Here is a 21,570-nt window from a genome sequence, read left to right as displayed (position 1 = left end):
GGGCAGTGGGAGGGACATGAAGTACCGCCCCTCGCCGCCGCGGTTGGCTGGGAGAGAGTCGTGACGTCACAATGTCCCCTAGAGGTAGGCTGGTGAGTGGCTACATCGGTCGGGGGTGGGAGAAGAGTAATGACGCTTTGCTGAGGCTCCGCCCCCTTCTTTGGAGCGGAGAGACTCGGGTTGCTGATGCTCGGGCCAATCAGAGTGAAGGCTCCAGGATGGCATGGTAACTATTCTACCCTTCCTTTGCCCCAGTCCGCGGGCTGTGATGGGAAAGCTACCCCGTCGTCTTGCCCTTACTTCCTGGCCAGACCACGTGCGGAGCTGGAGGGACCTCCTAGGAGGTCTATCTGCGTAGCTCGCCTGTAGCTGCTCCGAGGCCCCAAAACCTGGCCTCCTTGTCTCCTGACCCATGCCAGCCCCGACACAACCTTTCCCTCTCTGAATCCCTAGAATGGACGTTAGGAACATTAGAGGTGCCTTAAGGGAATGGCTCAGCTTAGAGTTTGGTACAAATGACAATTCTTGGAACTTCTTTCCTACCTGCACTTCAGGAACCCCTACTTATTCTTAAAGTCTAGTTGAAATGTTCCCGCTTCTCTGGGATCTCTCACAGCTAGTTGGAGTAATGCTTGGGCAGGCCTCTGTTACAGCCTTGTTACTTTGTATTCTGTTATTTACTTTCCTATCTTCTGTGCCGGGCTCTTGGAGGCCAGAGCTTCATTTTCAAGTTGGTGTTCCTTTCCCTCAAGGCCTAGCCCAGAGCAGAAGCCTGATAGCTCAAGGGGGTGGGTTGAGCATGTTCTAGAAACTAGATCTAGTGACTGTGGGTCCCACACAAAATAGCAGGGACTGTGTTCAGAAAGCAAAACCTATTAGGATTACCGCTCCACCACCCCCTCCTCCTGGGACATATCTACAATATTGAAATGGGCCCTGCCCAAAACATAGATAAACTTAAATCGCTCTGGGTTTTCAGTGGTGGCAAGGGATTAGAGATACTTAGTCAAAAAGTGGAGTGATCTGGTAGTAAAGGTAAAATAAGATAATGGATGGAAGAAACCTAGTGCATTGTAGATGTTCAGTAGATGCTTGAAGGAAGAAAAAAATAGATATATGGATGGTCAAATAGTAAAGCTAAACATCTGACTCCAGACACCTTTCCCCAACTCCTCCATCCAAACATCACTCCTTTCCCTCCACCCTCCCTTGCCTATGCTCAGCATCAGAAAGTCATTAGGTCTCCCTGGAGACTTACAGTAGCTTCCTCACTGCCCTCCTGAACCTTTGATTTCTCACCTTCCAATCCTCAAACCCAGCTCTGTTTAAGCCTCTCCTCTGCTTATTTATTCTGATGTCCCTAAGGCCAGGCACACAGCACAGGTGTACATTAAATGTTTGATGCATGAATGAGTGAATTATTTTCTTAAATGGAAAAGAAGTATGGGAGTTTTGAGTCAGAGAACCCTGGGATTAAATCTGAGCCCAACCATGTATTAACTGTATGAACTTTGGGCAAATTTCTTAACCCCTCTGAACCTGAGTTTCCTTGTCTTTAAAATGGGGATAATAATTGTACTTGCCTCACAGAGTTGTGAGAATTAAGTGAGCTGAGGCATATGGTAACTGTTACACAGGTACCCTCAATAAATGATAGATATTATTTGTATTCTTTAAAAATGTTAAGGAATTCCATTCTAAATATTCTAAGACATGGATTCTGACACAGAAAAGGAGCTCAGAAATATGTCTTGTGTGAGTGAGTGTATTCAGTCCGGAGTACTAGCAGGTGTGCAGGAGCTGGGTCCCTTAAGTAGTGTATACTTATTGGAAGACTGGAGGGAGAGACACTGGACAAGGAGTGCTCCAGGGAGGAATTTCCTGTGATCATGGTGATTTCTAAGTAGAAGGACCTCTTGTTAGGTACTCTGGTAGGCATGTGGCCTACAAGCTCATCATTCCCAGGGACTTTTGCCCCAGGAAGGACTTCTTTGTGGACCAGGGCTTCCTAGGCCCACATACTCTTACTCTGCCTAATTCTCATAACACCCCTTTTGATTGTCATCATCTGCCTTCTTCCCCTCTAAAGCCAAGGAATTTGGTGCATGTTCTCAAAAGCTTGCTGAGCCAAGCTCTGTCCTGGGCATCAGGAGCCCAGAGATGTCCACCGCTCAACACTCTGCCCTGGCCAAGAGAGACAGAGCTAAGTAAAGTCCATTTCTGTCCTGGAAGCTTCCAGTCTCTCTCACACATTCCCTGAGAACTCACTCTATGCAGCTCTGAAGGATTGATGCCCAGGGAGGATAGAGACCTGTAAGGACTGCAGAATTATAAAAGAACAAGAGACTTCCTTCCAGAGAGATGATTCTAAATTTCTTATAGGGTACATTGGAAAGAGCAGCAGAGTTAGATTCAAACAGATCTAAGTTCAAGTCCTAGATCTGCTACTTTTTAGACCTTGCACAAATTATTTAATTGTTCTGTGCCCCAGTTTCATTGTCTATAAAGTGGGCACAATAATTTCTGTTTCATAAGGTGCTTGTGAAGGTCAAATAAGATCATGGAATTTGCAAAGGACTGGGCCCCTGTTTGGCACATGATAAGCATGCAGTAAATGTTTATTTCCTTCTTTTTTTCCTATAACTTGATAAGGAAGGGTGATGTTTATAAATGGCATATAATTAGATTTATATAAATCTTGTGTGAATATCTGACTTTTAACTAGAGCATTTAGTCAATTGCATTTAACGAGTTTACTGGTATATTTAGGATTTTATCTAACATTTTAGACTTTCTATTTGCCCCAGATGTTCTGTTTCTGTGCTTTTTAAAAAAATTTTTGTTTTTTTTTTGGTAAAAGTAACTGCCATTTATTGAGGCCCAGCTCTTTGCCAGATTTTTTTTAAAAAATTGAGATATAATTTGCATAATATAACATTCACCCATTTGAAGTGTACAATTCAGAGGTTTTTAGTATATTCACAAGGTTGTGCAACTACCACCACTATATAATTCCAGAACATTTTCATAATCCCAAAAGAAACCCCAGACCCATTAGCAATCATTCCGCATCTCCCCCTTCCCCCCAGCTCCTGGCAATTTACTACTACACTTTCTGTCTCAACGGCTTTGCCTATTCTGGACATTTCATATAAATGGAATCATAAAATACGTGGCCTTTGTGTCTGACTTCTTTCACTTAGCATAATGTTTCAGTTTCACCCATTTTTATAGGAGAATAATATTCCATTTTATGAATATACCATATTTTGTTTATACGGTCATGAATTGGATGGCATTTGAGTTGTTTTGTCATGAATAATGATTATTCCATTATTCCACTATGAATAGTACTGCTATGGACATTCATGTACAAGTTTTTTGTGGACATGTGTTTTCAGTTCTCTTGTGTTTTTACCTAGGAGTGGATTTGCAGGGTCATATAGTAACTCTATATTTAACTTCTTGAGGAACTGCCAAACTGTTTTCCAAAGTGGCTGTACCATTTTACATTCCTGCCAGCCACATCTTTGCCAACACTTGTTATTTTCTTTTTTCTTTCTTTTTTAATTATAGCCATGCTAGGGGGTGTGAAGTGGCATCTCACTGTGGTTTTTTTTTATATGTTTCCCCGGTGACTAATGATGTTGACCATCTTTTCACATGTTTATTGGCCATTTAAATCTCCTTTCTTGCATTCTTTTGGATTATTTCATTTTTATTCCTGCATCAGTTTGGAAATTAAATTCTTTTTCTATTATTTTAGTGATAGCCCTAGTAGAAATTACTACATGCATGCCTAACTTACTAAAGTGTCATGCTAATCTATACCTTTATAGGAAGGGTAGAGTTTGCTGAGACAAGGAAAAGATGCATTCCATGCCAGATGAACAGGCAGAACAGAGATGTGGGACCAGGAAAGAACTCAGTGTATCCATGGGTGCAAACTGGGACTTCATCCTAGAAGTGATAGGGGAGGGGCTTTACTGGTGGCGCAGTAGTTAAGAATCCGCCTGCCAATGCAGGGGACACGGGTTCGAGTCCTGGTCCGGGAAGATCCCATGTGCCACAGAGCAACTAAGCCCGTGTGCCACCACTACCGAGCCTGCGCTCTAGAGCCCGTGAGCCACAACTACTGAAGCCCGCGCGCCTAGAGCCCGTGCTCCGCAACAAGAGAAGCCACTGCACTGAGAAGCCTAGTCGCCGCAACTAGAGAAAGCCCGCTCTCAGCAACGAAGACCCAACACGGCCAAAAATAAATAAATAAATAAATAAATAAATGAAGTGATAGGGAAGCTAAAGAATGTTCTATAGAACAATGAAGATGTAATTACTATTTGAGGCAGAATGGAGCTAGAGCTAGATGGGCGAGCCTAGGGTAAGTAGTTTAAAGCCATCCAAGAAGGATGTCTTTGCCATGAAAAAGATCTCTGGGAAGAAAAAAAGAACATTCCTCCTCAACCCAGGAAGACTTTCCTAAGGCTGCCCAGGAGGCAGGGCAGCGTTTGGCCTGAAGTTGGATGCTTTTAGCACTGTTTCTGTCTCTGTCACTTTACCTACCTCCCACCCCCACCCCGAGCCATGCACCCTCTGCCTCCACCCTCTATTCCCAGCAGTCATTCTTCAAAGGCCTTTCTTGCAGTTCCTAAATCTCTTCTTGATATATCTAAATCCTACCCATCCTTCAAAATCCAGTTCAATTAAATCAATCTAGGAAATATTTTCTGGACTCTTACTGTATGCCCATGCCTGGGCTAAACTGAGAGATTGAGAAATAAACGGAACAGGTGGAGGTTCTGTCCTTAAATGAGCTCCCAGGAAGGTCGGGGAAACAGGCAACAGGTTATTTTGCTTCATTGTGGTTAGAGCCCTAATAAGGGTGTGATGGAAGGCCATCCAAGGCTGCCTGCGGAGTGGGGAGGTGGGCAGATCATGGCGGGTAGGGAGAGATAAGGAGGAAGTTAAACAAAGCTCCGTGGAAGAGATGAGTGTAGTTAGAAGTAAAACAAGTGGTTGCTGGAGTGGAGGATGGCCACATTATGAAAGATATTGAACACCACACTAAGGAATTTGCCCTTGATGCTAAAAGCCATGAAGATTTACTACTTTGCCACAAGGGCGGGACATGATCAGATCTGTGTCGTAAGAAGAGCCAATGTGGCTAATGGGGAGAATGATGGAGAGATAGGAGGGCAGTGAAGGAGTGGAGATCTCCTACCGGAAGCTTTCCTTGACAACTATATCCCACATTCACTTCCCCTCTTCTGCCCCCCATTTCTATACCGCCCTATGCTCCTGGGGGCTGGAACATCCCTGAAAACAAATGCTCAGTCAGCTTGGGATATCTGGTATGTGTATGTGGAAAGGGAAGTGGAGCAGTGATCGTGGCTAAAGCTTGAAGGTGGTGGTGCTGTTTCAGGCACAGGCCTCTCTAGGGTATGTCCAGGCATCAGGCAAGCCAACCAGGAGGGAGGAGACACTGAAAGGCTTCAATAGCAGCAGCAGCTACTTGGACAATGGACAAATGCCAGTTCAGCAAACACTGAGAGCGTCCTGAATAAGGTCGAGCCTAGATGCTTAGATGCTTGTTCAATTTTTTTATCTGTAAAATGTCTTTCATCAAACCTACCTCATCAGATTATTAAGAGGATCAAATAAGAGAATGCATATATAGTCCCTGGCACGTAGTAAGAACTCATCTTTTTCTTCCACTTTTCCTCATATAAATCAAGTAGGTGATAGTCTTTCAAACTGACAGTGGAGGAAACAGATTCAGAGAGGGTCAGTGACAGCTGAGGTCAGACAGTTCAGAAAAGGCTCAATCAGGACAAATTCAGACTGTTGCTGACACATCTAGTTGTCATCAACCTGGCGCACTGCTCTATTACCTCATCTAATTCTCACAACAACACTATAATGTGGATATTCCTAAAACCATTTTACAGATGAGGAAACAGACTCAGGACTGTATGGTGGGGAAGTGCCCAAATCACCAGAGAATTAAAGGCCAGTTAGAGTACCTCAAGTTTCAGGCACTGTGGCGTAGCCTAGAGGCAGGGAGAAGAGACCCAGCCTCAGGGAATGGTACTTAGAGCCAAAGGAACAGACAAGGGGTTAAGACCGGCAACAAGGGCCAGGAGCAGGCATGTGTGGGCTGGAGTTAGACAAAGAGCATCGAGTGAAGCCCCAAGGAAGAAAACCTAAATCCAGTTATCAAAACTAAATGGGAGTGGTTCTTTCAGTAACATTTTACTAATTGTTCATTTGCCCTGGGACTTTAAAAGCTGGGGTGGGGTGAGGTGGTGTGGCAAAATTCAAGTCAAGAAAACTATTTTTTTACAATAAGACACCTTCCCTGTAGACTTGGACCCCCAGGAGTGAGCAAGATATCTCTGGGTCCCCCACCATTGCCCAACCCAGGGCCTGTCACAGAGGGGCCTAGGCTGAGTAAATGAGCAAGAGTGGATGCATGCAAAAGGGCTCTGGCAAGTTAATCAAATTTGGGCCTTTGTTTCCGGGAATTAACAGTATGTAGTGATTAAGGGAATGACCTCAGGTGCCAGACTTGAATCCTGGTTTCTGACACTTACTAGCTGTATGAGTAGGTAACTTATCTTCTCTGTTTTCCATTGGTGAAATGGAGATATTAATAGTATCTACCTCATAGGGCTTTTATCAGGATTAAATGGGATAACATAAAAAAGTAGAAAAGTGCTTGGGACACCGGGGGTGCTCAAAGTGCACTAATTATTACTGTGGGGATTTAAATGGGAAAAATGTGATGATAACGGTGTCTAGGTCAGATGTCCTCCACCTGCTGCAGGTGCTCTGACAATCCCACATTGTAACTGTAGGAGGGATTACTCGTCCCTTCATTCTTTTTCCCCGTTGAGGTAGGATGGTCTTTACAAAGGTAGCCAAGAGTCCCCCTCAGATTCCTGTAGGGGGTCAGTCAGGGTGGGGAAGGAACCCTGGCTGGGGGCTGGTTTCTGGGGAACAGCCCTCTCATGGTGAAGAGAGACCAGGACTGGGGTGGGGTTGGGGGGCAGGGGATCCGCTCTCTGCATTTCGACAGGCGGGACAGGGCGCCCTCTCCTGATAAAAGGTGGGAATAGCTGTGGCCCAGAGTTTCTCGGGTGGGACCCACGGGATCTCGCTCCCTGTGAGGCGCTCTTCCCTTTGCTGAAATGCCCCGATTGGGCTCTGGGGAGCAAAGTTTGGGGAAGGGGTGCCGACGCTGGGGCCAAACTGGTTTAATGTTTCAGAAGTGCGAAACTGGATAATTTCGTCTAGATTGGGGTGGGAGGTGAGTAGAGACTGGGGTCAGGAAATGAGAGAATTCGAGGTCCTGTTGAGTTAATTTTATGTTCTTTCAACAGGTGATGGAACGCAGCCGAGAGGTAAGTGACAAGGTGGCTGATCCAACGTGTCAGACCCAGGTGTCCAGTGCTCTTCCGGCTGCCCCCATGCAGCCGGAATTAGTGGGGCAGACCAGTGCTGGATCGGCATAGCATGAGGGGACGCCAGATTAAGGGGGACAGCCCGGGGTCCCGGGCCGCAGAAGCGGGGAGGGGCCAGCAGAGGATCTGGGTGCTGTTTCCTCCCCAAGTTCCGCCCCAAGCGCGCCGGCCCCGCCCCCGCCGTTCCAGCTCCGGCCCGCCCCCCACCGCTCGCCCCCCGGGCCCGGCCTGGGCTTCCCCCGGGTGCTCCCTGCTCCCGGCCTGCGCCGGCGCGGCCTCCTCGCCGCCAGTGCCTGGGTGAGTATGGAGATGGGTGTGCTGGACTGCCGGGCAGCCCCACTTGGGGGAGCTCGGCCACGGTCTGGCCTCCGCAGGGCCCGGCCCCAGGCTGTGGGGATCCTGGTGTCTGTCCAGGAACTGCTGCTGTGTCCGCTGGGGTAGCTGACCCCTTTCCCCTCTGCTCCCTGACAGGGGCCCGATGTTCCAGAGTGAGCCCTCCCTTCTTCACCCCGCAGGCACTCCTGGTCCAGATTCTTCCTTAGGTGCCCCAGGAGAGAGGTGCGGGGGACTTTGCAACCCTTTAGATTAGTTTCAAATCCCAACTCTGCCAGCTATTAGCCTGTGACCTTGAGCAAATGTTAACCTCCCTGAGCCTCACTTGCCTCTTCTGTAAAATGGAATATACAGGCTATAGCGCCTACCTCATAGAGTTGTAGTGAGGATTAAAAGAAACAATGTATATCTAGTGCTAAGCAGGGTGCCTAGTGCTCAGAAGGCACCCAGTAAGTGTGGATTTGACCTGGAGGCTGAGAAGATCTTTAAGGATCTTTGGAAATAAGGTAGGGATACTCCTAAGAAAGCAGTTTTCAGTTAAGTGGCACCTGTGTGGAAGTTAGAGTTGACTGGGGCTGGACAGCTGCCCTTCAGATAGTGAGCTCCCTGTCCTGAAGCCTGGGAGAGTAGAATAACCTAGTTGGTATGGCCTTATTAGTCATCCAAACCACATGATCCCCATGTTGTACAACTGTGAAAACAGGCCCAGAGTGGTTAGGTGACTTGCCCAAGGTCACACAGCTAAAAGGGAGGTTAGGCATACCTCCAACAAGTGGAACAGACTGTTCCTCAAACCTTCTTATCAACCCCTGCCTTGGGCACTGCCTAGTCATTCCCTGAGGATCTGGTCTTTGGTTTGGGGGTCCCAGTGATTCCTGAGGGATCCAGAGCAGCTGGCTTCAGGAAGGGATGTTGGAAGGGGGGACTAGTACCATTACAACCACAGAATCTGGGTTTGGGCTGGGTGGGGAAGGTCTTTGGGGATGATCCAAGGACTGTAGGAATGTGCTTGATTTGGGAGGGCCACCAGAGCCACTTCCACCGCTCCTGGGAAACCCCCGGCCCGCAGAAGGAGAAAGGAGGTTGAGCAGTTGGGGCAGGCTGCCTGATGGAGCCTGGCAGAGAGGTGGGTGGAGGAAGATGGATGAGAGGCGTATCCACCTGGCTTGTTCCGGATGCCATGAGGCCAGCCTCCTGGAGGTCAGGGTTCTTCCTGAGGGCGGGACTAGGAGAGAGTCCTGAGGGCGGGGCCAGGAAGAGCTAGGACTTGATCTCCAGGCAAGGTCCTGGAGTCCAGAAGAGCAGGTTCTTTATGTATCTGGAGCCAGCCCTAGTTTGGCAACTAGAAGCCTAAATTCTGAGGATGGCTTTCCCTCAGGTTCAGCATATGGCTTTGAGGAAAGACCTTCCTCTCTCTGTGTCTTGGTTCCTCTGTCTTTAATGTGGGAACTCATCTATATAAGATTTGGTTTTTTAGTTTTTTTCCTCCTATGTACAGGTACCCCTTCACTTTTCCCTCCTAACCTGACCTAACCTGACCTCTCTGCCCAGAGCTCTGGCCCAGAGAGCAAAGGGTCAAGGAAGGCCAGAGCTACAGTTTGTGACACTGTGAGCCCCACATCTCCCCACTGCTGGCTCTTCCTTCTATTTGCTATGTGACCCTGAGCAGGGTCCTGCCCCTCTCTTGGCCTCAACTTCCCCTTCTATACACTGAGGGGGTCCGGGCTAGGATTGCTGGTATATACTTGGCTAGTAGTATAGTGGTGCATGACCCTAGATATCTTCATCTGAGTGGGGGAGTGGGGTGGGGAGGAGCCCAGTCCTCAGGAGCCCTTACCTAGTCTCCAGAGGGGAGCAGATAGGCCCCTGGGCACTGGGAAGCCTCCAGAAGCTGACCAGGCAGCTCTCTCTAGCAAACAGCAAGCCCAGGCTAGCACCAGGCCTGATTCTGCAAAGCCTTTCACCCTCAGAACACGTGAGGCAGCGGGTGGGGACAGGCAGGGGGTTGAGGTTCTGCTGGCTTCCATGGAGTCCTTGCTGCTGTGGACTGCGGTGGTAGTCCAGTAGCACCCTGGGCCGGTGGGTGAAGCAGTGAGAGCTGATAGGAAGCCCTGAAACATGGAGGTTCCAAGGCCTGAGGGAGGAGATGGGCCATTCTGTTCACTGGGAGGTTTTAGGATTGGTTCCTGAAACAAGAGAGACTAGTTCAACCAGCTCCTGTAGTACTAGGCCTGTCAAGCCAGGCATAGGGATGAGGAGGAGTTTTCCCAATCTATTCAGGCTTCATCTTAGCACAGATTTGATTCATTGTCTTTCCTCTGAAATTGAGGCTGAATGTTCTCATGGGATTCTGAGTCCATCTTCCTTATCCAGGGCAGTAGCTGTCCAAGTTTAGGGGCTAGGTGGCTTCCTTCTCAGACTCTCTACCCCACAGCATAGCTAAGCTGAGGACTGAGCACAAGGGCTAGCTTCACCACTGAGTCCCAGCCTCACTACCTTGGGCCCTGACAGCACGCCACTCCATCCCCAGGTCTGACAAGATGTACCAGGTCCCACTGCCGCTGGACCGGGATGGGACCCTGGTCCGGCTCCGCTTCACCCTGGTGGCCCTGGTCACGGTCTGCTGTCCACTTGTCGCCTTCCTCTTCTGCGTCCTCTGGTCCCTGCTCTTCCACTTCAAGGAGACTACGGCCACACACTGTGGGGTAGGGCTTGTGGGGGGGGCGCACTGATACCTCATATTCAGGCCCAATCAGATCTATTTTGGATCCTGATTCTATTGTAACAGGATTAGCCATCAAACATACTGGGCTGCTGGGGGGATGCCTGCAAATTGAGGTCCCAAGGACTAGTCTCCCTCCACCTTCCACGGAGGTCGTTGGGGGCCAGGGTCCCTGAAGTTGGGCAGCCCCAGAACCCCGAACCCAATCCTTACTTCATAGAGGGGCAGATTCAGCAGCCCCAGGGTTTTCTGGGGGACAGAGAAAAAAAACTGGGCTAGAGGGCATTTGGGGCTTTTTAGTGTGGCACTGTGGGCTGTGCCTGTCTCTACGGGAATGTGATTATGTATATGTGCATGTGTTAACTGTGAGGGACATGACTATAATGGCTTTGAGTGGGGTATGTGTGTGAGAGAGACTATATCTGTGTCTGTCTGGTTGGGGACCTGATTATGTGTGTGTACATGTGTTTTCCGGGGTAGGTCCCATGACCTCTGAGGTTCCATAGGTGGCCATACACCTTCTTGGACAGGGATATAGGGTGCTGGGCCACGAAGAAAGTTGTGAGAGTTCTTTCCCTGTATGTTACGGGTGTAAATGGGGTGAGACCTGTGTGGACCTTTGTTATCCTCATAGTTCATCCACTGACTCTGTATATTACCTGAAATTCAGAGACTGAGCCTCAGTTTCCCCATGTCTATCAGGGTTGCTAATTCCTGTCCTCCTCCTTCTCAGGGTTAGTGTAGAGCTCCAGGTGGAGGAAATAGGAAAGTGGTTTGGGAAATGTGAAGGGGGAGGAGCAGAAGGAGGAAGAGGGAAAGGAGATTGTCAAGTTGGAAGACAGGGCAGGAGAGGAAGTTAGCCAAGGGTCTCTAGGTGGGAAAGAGGCAGAGCCTGGACATGGACCCTTGAACTAGCCTCACAGAGAGCTCAGAAGGCCCCCAATCAGCTGAGCTTCCACCTTCCTATAAAGAGCATTTTCTTGAGAAAAAAGGGGTACAACCAGGAGTGGGATCTGGCTGGCAGGCATTGGGGCCCACTTCTTTTGTTCATATGACTTCAAGTTTTCCCTCTTCTTGATTTGTCAGTGGGTAGATGTGGGCCTTGAGTTGTGGGCAACCAGCCTGGTGAGACTCAGGGCTGGGAGCTATCAGAAAGAACAGGACTGGAAGAAAAGGGGGTGACCAGGTGATCTGAGGGGGAAGATCAGAAAGGATCCATCCAACAGCCTCTCCTGACCTAGTTCTCACCTTAGATAATGCATCAAATGTTCTATTACCCTGGCCAACTCCTCTTCATCCTGCAAAACCCTTCTCATGTGTCTCCTCCTCCAAAAAGCTTTCTGCAGGCTCCATGGGGCAAGCTTAATCACTCCCTCCTCTGGGTGCCCATAGTTCCAGGTGTTCTCTCTGATATAGTTCTATCACATTATATTTGTGTCTCTCTTCCCTACTAGGCTGGGAGCTCCTTGAAGATGGGCACTGCATCTGAATCAGAAAGTGTTTGTTGAGGGACTTCCCTGGTGGTCCAGTGGTTAAGACTTTGTACTTCCACTGCAGGGGGCACGGGTTTGATCCCTGGTTGAGGAACTAAGATCCCGCATGCCACGCAGCGCGGCCAGGAAAAAAAAAAGTTTTTGTTGAATAAATGGATAGGACCCCCCGACACACACACACACACACACACACACACACACCAGCTCAATGCCCTGGGAAAAGGAAGGCATGATATAATGCAGTCATTGTCCATACAGAGAATTATAATATTTGTATGGCATATGGAGTTAGACGGAGTAGGCTGTTTGCTCTGGTCCTCGTGGCTGGCTCCAAATGATAATGGGATCAATAACCTCAGCATACTTATAACCCATTCTCAACATACTAGATAGGGAGCTAAGGCATAGGTAGCTGCTGGAGGGGTACCTGGCCTCTCTGGGGCAAGACTAGGCCTAGTGACCCCAGGGGTATTTTGTCCTTACTCCCTGGGACTACTGTGATGGATACACCTGGGAATTTTCACGTATACTCTGAATTTCTCACCCAGAGTATCCCAGGAATGGCCAACTGAGGAATGAAAGAAGTAGCCTTAGTCTATAATTACCAATAGATGACATTGCCTCTGCTTGCACATCCCCAGTGATGGGGAGCTTCTTTCCTTCCCAGGCAGCTGATTCCAAGGAGACTTAGTAACTAACAATTAGAAGGCTCTTTTTTATAGTGAGCATACACCCTCTTTCTGGTGAATCTCTGTCCTGGCTTTGGCTCTGCTTTGGAACCCTTGGAGCTACTTTTTTTTTTTTTTTTTTTTTTTTTTAATTTTATTTATTTACTTATTTATTTATGGCTGTGTTGGGTCTTCGTTTCTGTGTGAGGGCTTTCTCTAGTTGTGGCAAGTGGGGGCCACTCTTCATCGCGGTGCGCGGGCCTCTCACTATCGCGGCCTCTCTTGTTGCGGAGCACAGGCTCCAGACGCGCAGGCTCAGTAATTGTGGCTCACGGGCCTAGTCGCTCCGCGGCATGTGGGATCTTCCCAGACCAGGGCTCGAACCCGTGTCCCCTGCCTTGGCAGGCAGATTCTCAACCACTGCGCCACCAGGGAAGCCCCTTGGAGCTACTTTTTCCACCTGGCTTCCAGCCAGCCCTGCAGAGATGGGAAGGCAGTAATGGCGGGGGAGGAGGGTCCCCTGAGTTTACTCTTCTCAGGTAGCATAGCTCCAGTTCCTTCAGGCAATCCTTACAAGACATGTGCCCCTGGACTTGGCCCAGTTGATCACTGTTCTCTCCTAGGCCCTGATCTGGGCATAGGACTTCATATGGCCTGGGAAGTACAGCCCAAATCAGGACTGTTCTATTCCTATTACTGGCTGTTAGACCTCTGTTAATGCAGCCTGAGCTGCCACTAGCTGTTTCTGCACAGGTACAGGCTGGACACTGATACCTCATATTCAGGCCTGTCTAGATCTCTTTTGGACCGCGAATCTAATGTTTAAGATTAGCTAGCTCTCTGATGGGGCCCAACAAACATATTCAGTCCTGCTCCAACAGAAAGGGGCTAAATCCTATTCTGCTTTCTCCCTTTCCCTTCCCAGAAACCTGCCTACATGCCTGGACCCAACCCTCAGAAAGGTCCCCACCCCCGTGTCTGGCAAAGGGATCTGCTGTGGGCCAACCTTGGCCACTATCATTCTTACCTTTGCAGAGTGTTCTGGGATTTATGACATGGCCTTGTTGGTCGTGGCAAAGCTGTGTGCCCGGGGAAGGCGTGGAGATCCGGGCTCTGTGGGCGGGAGGCAGGCCCTCAGGAACTGGGGGTGGGACCCTCCAGTCTTAGAGCCGTCTCAGTCTGGCTAGAGCCCTCAACCCAAGCCCCGGATCCTTCAGCACCCAGTGTGAGTGTTGCTTAGTGTGCTTACCCCCACCCTGATTCCCTGATGCTGAGCTGGACTAGTAGACTAGGGTTCCCTTAATGGAGGGAGGTCTGAGTCCCCAGGGGAGATTTGGTCCTAGGCCTTTTAATACAAATCTGCCCTCCAGAAGGAAGCCCAGCGTGAAGGGTCATGGTGGTCGGTGCAGTGGGGGTGGGGGAGGGAGTTCTCTGCCCAGAGGGAGAGGGAGCAGAAGAAGCCCAGCCGCCTCAGTCTGGGTCTGTCCTTCCTGGGTCTGGCCCAGCACAGGAGACTCAACCTGAGCGGAGAAGGTTCCTATGACCCTCAGTTCCCGAAAATCTTGGATCGGGTGACATGGTCTTCTCAGAGAGGAAGGAGATAGAGGTCTGGGCCTCTGGAGGGACTCTGGTATCTCGGGGTTAGGGTGCTGCTGGCCTGAGGCTTGGATCATTCTGAGCCTGGGGGTGGGTTGGCTGGTAGCCTGTGGTCCCATTGAAATAGGTTATGGGGCCCTCCCACTGTTCCTAGTTGAACTTGGGTGAAGAGCAGGAATGTGGTCAGACAGGGTCAGTGGGAGGGCTTGGGCCAGTCTGAGCCAAGGTCCTTTATCTAGGTTACTTGGCCTGAAGAAAACCTTGACTTGGAGCCTTAAGCTATCAAGTGGCAAGAGGCCTTAGTCCTAATGTTTGGTCCTAGCATAGTTCTGGGCCTTGGTCTTCCCTTCTGTGGAATGGGAATAATAACCCTTCCACCTCTGACCCTTCTCCTGAGTGGGTATGAGGGTCATGGGAATGAGGTGGGCCATCAGAGCTCCCATGTCCAGGCCACTGGGAGCCTCTATTCTCCATACTCTTCAAGAGGTGAACGTATAGGACCAGTGTGCCAAGGGGATTCCTGTGAGCTGACCCTGTCTCTCTGCTGTTCCTGCCCCATCTCCCTCTGTACCTCCTCTTCTGCACTGCTTTCCTTTTTCGTTTATGCCCTTCCTACTCTTTATACTCTGGCTCTTCCCTGTACTCTGAAAAGCCAGCTCTGGAAAAGGCCCCACCTTCCTAGGCCCAGGTAACCCCACCAGGCCCCAAGTTGTATCCCTTGCCCTGCCTGGGCACCACTCCCTACAGGATGTTCTCTGCGGCCTCCCAGCCCTTGGACCCCGATGGGACCGTGTTCCGACTCCGCTTCACGGCCATGGTCTGGTGGGTCATCACTTTCCCCGTGTTTGGCTTCTTCTTCTGCATCATCTGGTCCCTGGTGTTCCACTTTGAGTACACAGTGGCCACTGACTGTGGGGTGAGTGCCAGGCTCCCCAGCACCTGGGTCAGGGCCAGGTCAGGAGATGGTGATAAGGGTGGAGTCAGACAGTAGGAGAGAAGGCGGAGGGACAGAGAGAGGGGAGAGGGATAAAAGGATGGTGGGGGGAAAGTCAGAGGTGGGGGGAATTTGGGGAGAGAGACTCAGGGAAAGTAGAGTCACAGTCCTCCAAGAGTAGAAGAGGATTGTAGCGGGTACAGGGGAGCAGAGGGGGCCTGGGGGAAGGGAAGAGAGTGGGAATAGGCCGGAGAGATTGTGAGAGGGAGAAGGGGGCTGAAGAAAGACCAGACTGGAAAGGAAGCCAGGACTGAGGAGGTAAGATGAGGCCAGGAGCCAGGAGAAGTAACAGGTGGCTTTAGCCCAGACTAGGGGCCTGACCTGAGAAGACGCCCACCCCTGTCCTGGCTTCTTCTAGCTTTGTTTCTCCTCTGGCAGTCTCAGGCCCCACAACCTATATCCACTCAGAGCTTTGCCAGCTAGAAACCTAGAAGGAGTTCCTGCCTCCAAGAGCAGTCCATCAAGCCTTTCTTGAGGGCCCAGGGGTGGAGGTTCTGTGTCAGGGGCATGGAATTGAACATGGACTTGCCCTTAGCATCTTTTTCCTCCAAGAGACAGACCTAGGCACAGACAGTCACAACACTGTGAGATGAGATCCCTTCTGTGATAAAAGGGAGCACAGGGATGCTGGGCCCAGGAGAAGCACTTAAACCGGCTTGGATGTTGGAGACTTCCTTCCTGGAGGCGGGGGAATTGTTGCTGTGGGGTGAAGAAGGACCTTTGTGAGTGCTAGGCGGACAACTTTTGATTTTATCCAGAGGGCAATGGGGAGCTTTGGAAAGATTTTAAGCAGGGAAGGGACACGATCAGATTTGAGCTTTAGAAGACCATTCTGGCTCCTGAGTGGAGAACAGATTCAAGGGCAGGGGGCAAGAGTAGGGAGACCAGTGAGGAAGCTAGTGCAATAGCTCATGGTACAGGGGATTCCAGAGCTAAGATGGGGGACTATGAGGTTAGAGAAGAGGGGATGGAGTCCAGAGAAGAGTAGCAAGTAGGATTGACAGGAATGGGAGTTTTTGTCCAGTTGGTGGGGAGGGGGAAGGGTGGTAAGGTATAAAGAAAAGTCATCCATAATTTCAGGGGACTTTTATCTGAGGCCAGAGGAATGAACCTCTAATGGTGAAACATGAGGTTCTATGATAAGGAAGTTTTTGGACCCTCTCCCTTTATACCATGTGAATTTCTGATCTACTGCCCTGCCATAGATCCACTGAGCCATATCTTCCAGGCCAAAGGGTTTCTATTCTTGGAGAAAGAGCTTATGTTCGCATTTCTCAGTACCCTTAGCTCTGGGCTTTTGGGGAGGTGTGCGGTGAGCTGTGTACCTGGGCTCTGATAGCTCCTCATGCTGCTTGTTGTTGGCATAGTTGGTGAGTGGGGAACTTGTGTACTCGGAATGGCGGGGGAGTATATGAGTATCTATACCTGATTAAGCGTGTGTGTGTGTGTGTGTGTGTGTGTGTGTGTGTGTGTGTGTGTGTGTGTGATGAGGGAGGCAATCCCTGCTCTTAGAATCCTGCCCCCACCCTTAATTTGAGAGGAGCTAGTGAGGATGGGACGAGCAGCCACAGGGCCCTAATCCTCCTCCTCCTGAGGCATCCCCCTAACTCCGTGCCATCTCTACCCTTTACCTCTTTCCCAGCATCAGTCAGGGCTCTGGGCCCTTGAATACTCTGGGCTCTCCCAGCCAAGCCTTAGATGTTGGTACTGTTCCCCTTAAAGTAGCTGAGATTGGGGCAGGAGTTTTCAGAATGAATATTCTAGGAAGTGGAGGCAACACTCCCACTAACCCTACTCAGGGGACCTACCCAGAGAGGCAGAAAAGTCAAGTAAGGAGGCTTGGAGGTCTCAGAAGTGTCCAGTCAAGATATGATTCCCACCTTTCACTCATAAGTCGGCCTTCCCGTGTTCAGTAGCCACATAGATCACAGCCAGTTTGCAGGCTTTTCAGGAAAGTTTGCCTTCTGAAAGCCATCGCTTGTACTCACTGTGTGCCAGACACTGCAGATGCCTTGCATACATTATATTTAGTATTTACCATCCCCTGCAAGGTAGGTGATGTCATCCCTATTTTGCCAACGAGGAAGTCAAAACTCAGAGAGGTGAAGTGACTTGCTCAAGGTCAGCCAGCTAATAAAGGCAGAGCTGGGATGTAGACCCAGGTTTGTGTGGCTCCAAAGCCTCCATGTTGCCCTTCACTGATTACTCAGAGTGAATATCTGAGCCTGGTCTCAAGCTATGGTATCTCAAGCCATGGCCTCGATAGCATCACCCTCTCTCTGAGAGCTCTGCACTTAGCTTCCTCTGACAGTGCTGGGGGGAATCCATCTCCGTTTCTGTGAAGGCTCGTGAAGGCCCTGGCTGGTCCTGTCCCAGGCCCACCCCTGCCCTGTGAGCTGCCTCCAACATTGCCTGCCTTCCCAGCCACTCTGGAGACCCATTCAGCATCCCCACTGGGAGAAAGGAAGGGGTCTTCCAGAACTCCATCTCTGAAGACTTGTCCTGCCATAGTCACAGCAGGGTCATTCCCTCTCCGGGTTTCTGGGCTCTGGCACTGCTCTGGCTCCTGTTGAAGGTCTGAAAAAGTCCACGGAAAGTGTGGGCAACAGACTGGTAGCTTCCGCAGTCATGGAATCTTTTAGAAATGCAGATTCTCAGATTCCAGACCTTCTGCATTCCCGCACAATTCCAGGTGACTCGTATGCATATTAAAGTTTGAGACGTACTGCTCTAGGCCCCCGAGTCTAAGAGATCCTCTTCCTATTCCTGGCCTTCCTGTTCCCATCGAAACTACTGTTCATCCATCCCCCATTCTCTCACCCTCCAAAATAAGCAACACACCAGTCCTTGCAGCTGTGTGATATTATCTCCTCCTTCCTCAGCTTTAAAGAATGACACTCCAGTTCCTTAAGGAATGAGGGAATTCCAGCCTTTGAGGAAGATGGATGAGAGAGATGCATAAGAACAGGGTCATTTTCTTAGACTACCCCAGGTTAGGAGCACCCGTTTTCTTAAACATGACCAGAGTGAAGGTATCTTCTGACCCAGCTCCCCTAGGATCTCACAGCACCCTCTACTACCTTGGTACGCCTGACCAGAAGAACAAGTGAGGCTGGGAGCAGTCAGGAACAGCTTAGCTGGGCGGTGAATCCAGCGCTGTGCCGAGGAAGCTCAGATGCTCTGTGACTCGTTTCTGTCCTCAGGACTGAATCTGGGTTGCTGGGCTCATAGACCCTCCCACAGGACCTTATCCAGGTCACAGCCCTGTGCTGTGGGCTCAGAGAGCATCTGAACCTGCCTATAGCTTTCCCAGCCACGTGGAGGGAGACGGAGGCGGTTCCACTCTGCCCCAGCACAAACCCCAGGCTGGCTAGGGAATGAGAACCAGGCATACTGGGGGCCCAGGACCTGGAAGGGGAGGTCTCCCTGGAGAGCTCTGGGGCTCTGAAGGAGGACATCCTGGAGGGAGGGGACTGGAGCAGAGCCTTCTGAGTGTCAAGGTGATTACACAGAGAGAAAGATCTCAGGGTGGGTGGGGCCGGCAGGGGGCCGGTGCCCAGATGGTTCACAACTCTCTAGGTGCCCAATTACCTGCCGTCAGTGAGCTCGGCCATCGGCGGAGAGGTGCCCCAGCGCTACGTATGGCGCTTCTGCATTGGCCTACACTCAGCACCCCGCTTCTTGGTGGCCTTCGCCTACTGGAACCACTACCTCAGCTGTGCCTCCCCGTGTCCCGGCTACCGCCAGCTTTGCCGCCTCAATTTCGGCCTCAACATCGTGGAGAACCTTGCGCTGCTAGTGCTCACCTATGTCTCCTCTTCCGAGGACTTCAGTGGGTGCCCAGACAAGGGAAGGAGGAGCGGGGAAGGGTTCCGGGAGGGGATGTCCCTGCCCCCCACCCCCGCCCCCCGACCTTATGGCGCAGGGCTTTGGGTGCTCCCTGCGGTGCATGCTCCCAACCCTCCTGTCTCCCTCCAGCCATCCATGAAAATGCTTTCATTGTGTTCATCGCCTCATCCCTCAGTCACATGCTCCTCACCTGCATTCTCTGGCGGCTGACCAAGAAGCACACAGTAAGTCAAGAGGTACGGTCTACGCCTAGTGGGGCTCCAGGTGGCCCAGAGGAAAATGAAGGACACTCGTCCTCAGGATGCGGGTAACGGTGAGGTGGGAAATGGAATTTTTTTGCGAACTGGGGCTGGGGCTGGGCTTGGGGACAAGTGGAGGGTGATTGATCAGAATCTGGGGCTGTGTTTGGGTAGCATGGGAAAATGGAGAATAGAAGAGGTGGTGCCTCCAAGTGGGAGTAGAATGAGGGGCAGCACCCAGGCTGCAGCAGGAACACTGCGTCAGGGGTCTGTGGTCTGTAATAACTCTGGTGCCTCCCCCCGGCCCTGCCCCCCGCCCCCCATACTTTTCTTTTCCCCACAGCATCTGGAGGTGTTGGGTTGGTGGGTAACTCCAAGTAACTTTCATACTCTGTCCCCCTGAAATGGGAGGGACAGTGACCCCACTGTGCCTTGGCCTCATTACACTAAATGCAGGGGTATGAAATGCCCATCATTCCTGCTGCCCCTGCCTCTGCCCCCTTCCACGACCAAAGGAGGTAAGACTCAGCTCTTATGAGTTGGGGCCAAGAGGGGAGACTGTCCGCACATATCTAACAAACTGCAGAGTGATCAGACAGCCCATCCCCTAGGATCGCAAGTCCTACAACTGGAAACAGCGGCTCTTCATCATCAACTTCGTCTCCTTCTTCACGGCGCTGGCTGCGTACTTTCGGCACAACATGTATTGTGAGGCTGGAGGTGAGGCCAGGCGAGGATCCGTAGGTGGTCACAGTGGCTATGGGACAGTTGTGATGTTTTCTGTAATGTGCAATATGGCAGTGGCTGTGGTCTTGGGGACTGCCTGCCATTGTGTTCTTTGCGTAGTGATGCAGTGGTGGTGATCTATCAAGAGGCCCCTGGGGGGTAGTGAAGGAGGCTTATCACGCCCTGTTCCTTGTGTCCTTACCACAGTATACACCATTTTTGCCATCCTGGAGTATACTGTTGTCCTAACCAACATGGCGTTCCACATGACGGCCTGGTGGGACTTCGGGAACAAGGAGCTGCTCATTACCACCCAGCCTGAGGAAAAACGGTTCTAAACCCTTCTCTCCTGCTGGGGAGGGGGCCCACTGCCCAGAAACTAGGAACAAGATACCACTCTGGCCTTCCCTCACCCCCTGCGTCCTCTCTGAGCCCTACTGAAGCTGGGTTAGAGGGGAAGAAGGGACGAAGGGCACAGGACAAGGCTTTACCCAGCCCTACTGGCTTCTCCTTCCCCCCACCCCACGTGAAGGCACAGGCTCCTTCAAGCAGCACCACCCGTACCTGAGAAGCCCCAAGAAGCTGAGCTGGCAGGAGAGCTCCACCATCTGGTGCTAAAAAAAGTCCTGAGGTTCATAACCACCATCTGCTTCTTGGCCTTTACATAGCCACCTCTCGCTGAGGTCAGGGACCACTGAGCAGTGGCTGCTACCAGAAAACCACAGCCATTTTTCCCCATGGGGTCATTCACTTGACTCATGTGTCTAATGATCTACTCTGCACATTTAGGCCTGTGACCACGGTCCCCTGCTGAGTTTGCCCAGGTGTCCCAGTCCTGACTTCACCTCTGATTTGGTGTGTGACCTTCCCTATCTGAGCCTCCTTGTGTCCGTGTGGATGATGGGGGTGAGGGGTAGGAGGCTATATGATTTCCAAGGGCTCTGCCAGTCTGTGCTTCTCCCTGTGGAGGTGGTGTTCTGTACCCAAAGGATACAGAAAAAGCACTGGCACAGCATGTATTTCCTTTCCCTTCTGGAATCTCTGGTTTAGACTCTTCCTCCTTGGCAAAAGGTGCCAGGTAGAGGGGACAGAGGCACAGATTCCTACCCCAAAACGGGCTCTCTGGTGTCCCCCGCATCCTCCCTACTGCCTCAGGCCCTGTGCTCTTTTGGTTGTACATCTTATTTCAAAGGAAAATAAATTTTTTTTTTTTTTTTGCGAACAGTCTGGGCTAGGCTTGCTTGTTCGGGGGCTTGTCTCTTTAATGGAACTGAGGGGAGGGACAGGCTCCAGGATGGAGGGAATAAGTCCATGGTAGGGTATGATTCCATGTGGCATTCCCCCCCACCCCCTTAGGCCTGGAGTCTCCTAAGGCTGGTCCAAGCCTTGATTTGACGAGCAGGAGTGACTGAGTTATCCCTGTAATGACTCCAGGTCTGGAAGCTGGGCTACCTGGGAGAGTCTTGGGTTGAGGCGATGGCCTGAGTTCC

The 21,570-nt window shown here is 50.7% G+C and overlaps 1 protein-coding gene across 6 annotated transcripts; it reads left to right on the top strand.

Annotated features, from left to right (window-relative positions):
* The first annotated feature begins 165 nt into the window (after nucleotides 1–165).
* On the top strand, nucleotides 166–21,296 carry PGAP2 (post-GPI attachment to proteins 2). Of its 6 annotated transcripts, XM_028164402.2 has the most exons (7): nucleotides 166–226; nucleotides 7,380–7,400; nucleotides 10,324–10,498; nucleotides 18,846–19,098; nucleotides 19,245–19,351; nucleotides 19,966–20,074; nucleotides 20,288–21,296. In XM_028164402.2, exons 3-7 carry the CDS (start codon nucleotides 10,334–10,336, stop codon nucleotides 20,416–20,418), a joined length of 765 nt encoding a protein of 254 aa, XP_028020203.1. In that variant the 5' UTR covers nucleotides 166–226; nucleotides 7,380–7,400; nucleotides 10,324–10,333; the 3' UTR covers nucleotides 20,419–21,296. The 6 variants fall into 6 exon arrangements, with proteins under 6 accessions (XP_028020203.1, XP_057409952.1, XP_028020204.1 ...); XM_057553969.1 differs by lacking the exons at nucleotides 166–226; nucleotides 7,380–7,400 and adding an exon at nucleotides 7,166–7,306; XM_028164403.2 differs by lacking the exon at nucleotides 166–226 and having other exon boundaries at nucleotides 7,382–7,400; nucleotides 19,245–19,339.
* The last annotated feature ends 274 nt before the right edge of the window (nucleotides 21,297–21,570 follow it).

Source organism: Balaenoptera acutorostrata, chromosome 9 (assembly GCF_949987535.1).
Source record: "Balaenoptera acutorostrata chromosome 9, mBalAcu1.1, whole genome shotgun sequence".
Classification (NCBI taxonomy): Eukaryota; Metazoa; Chordata; class Mammalia; order Artiodactyla; family Balaenopteridae; genus Balaenoptera; species Balaenoptera acutorostrata.
This window is presented reverse-complemented; position numbering and strand designations above follow the sequence as displayed.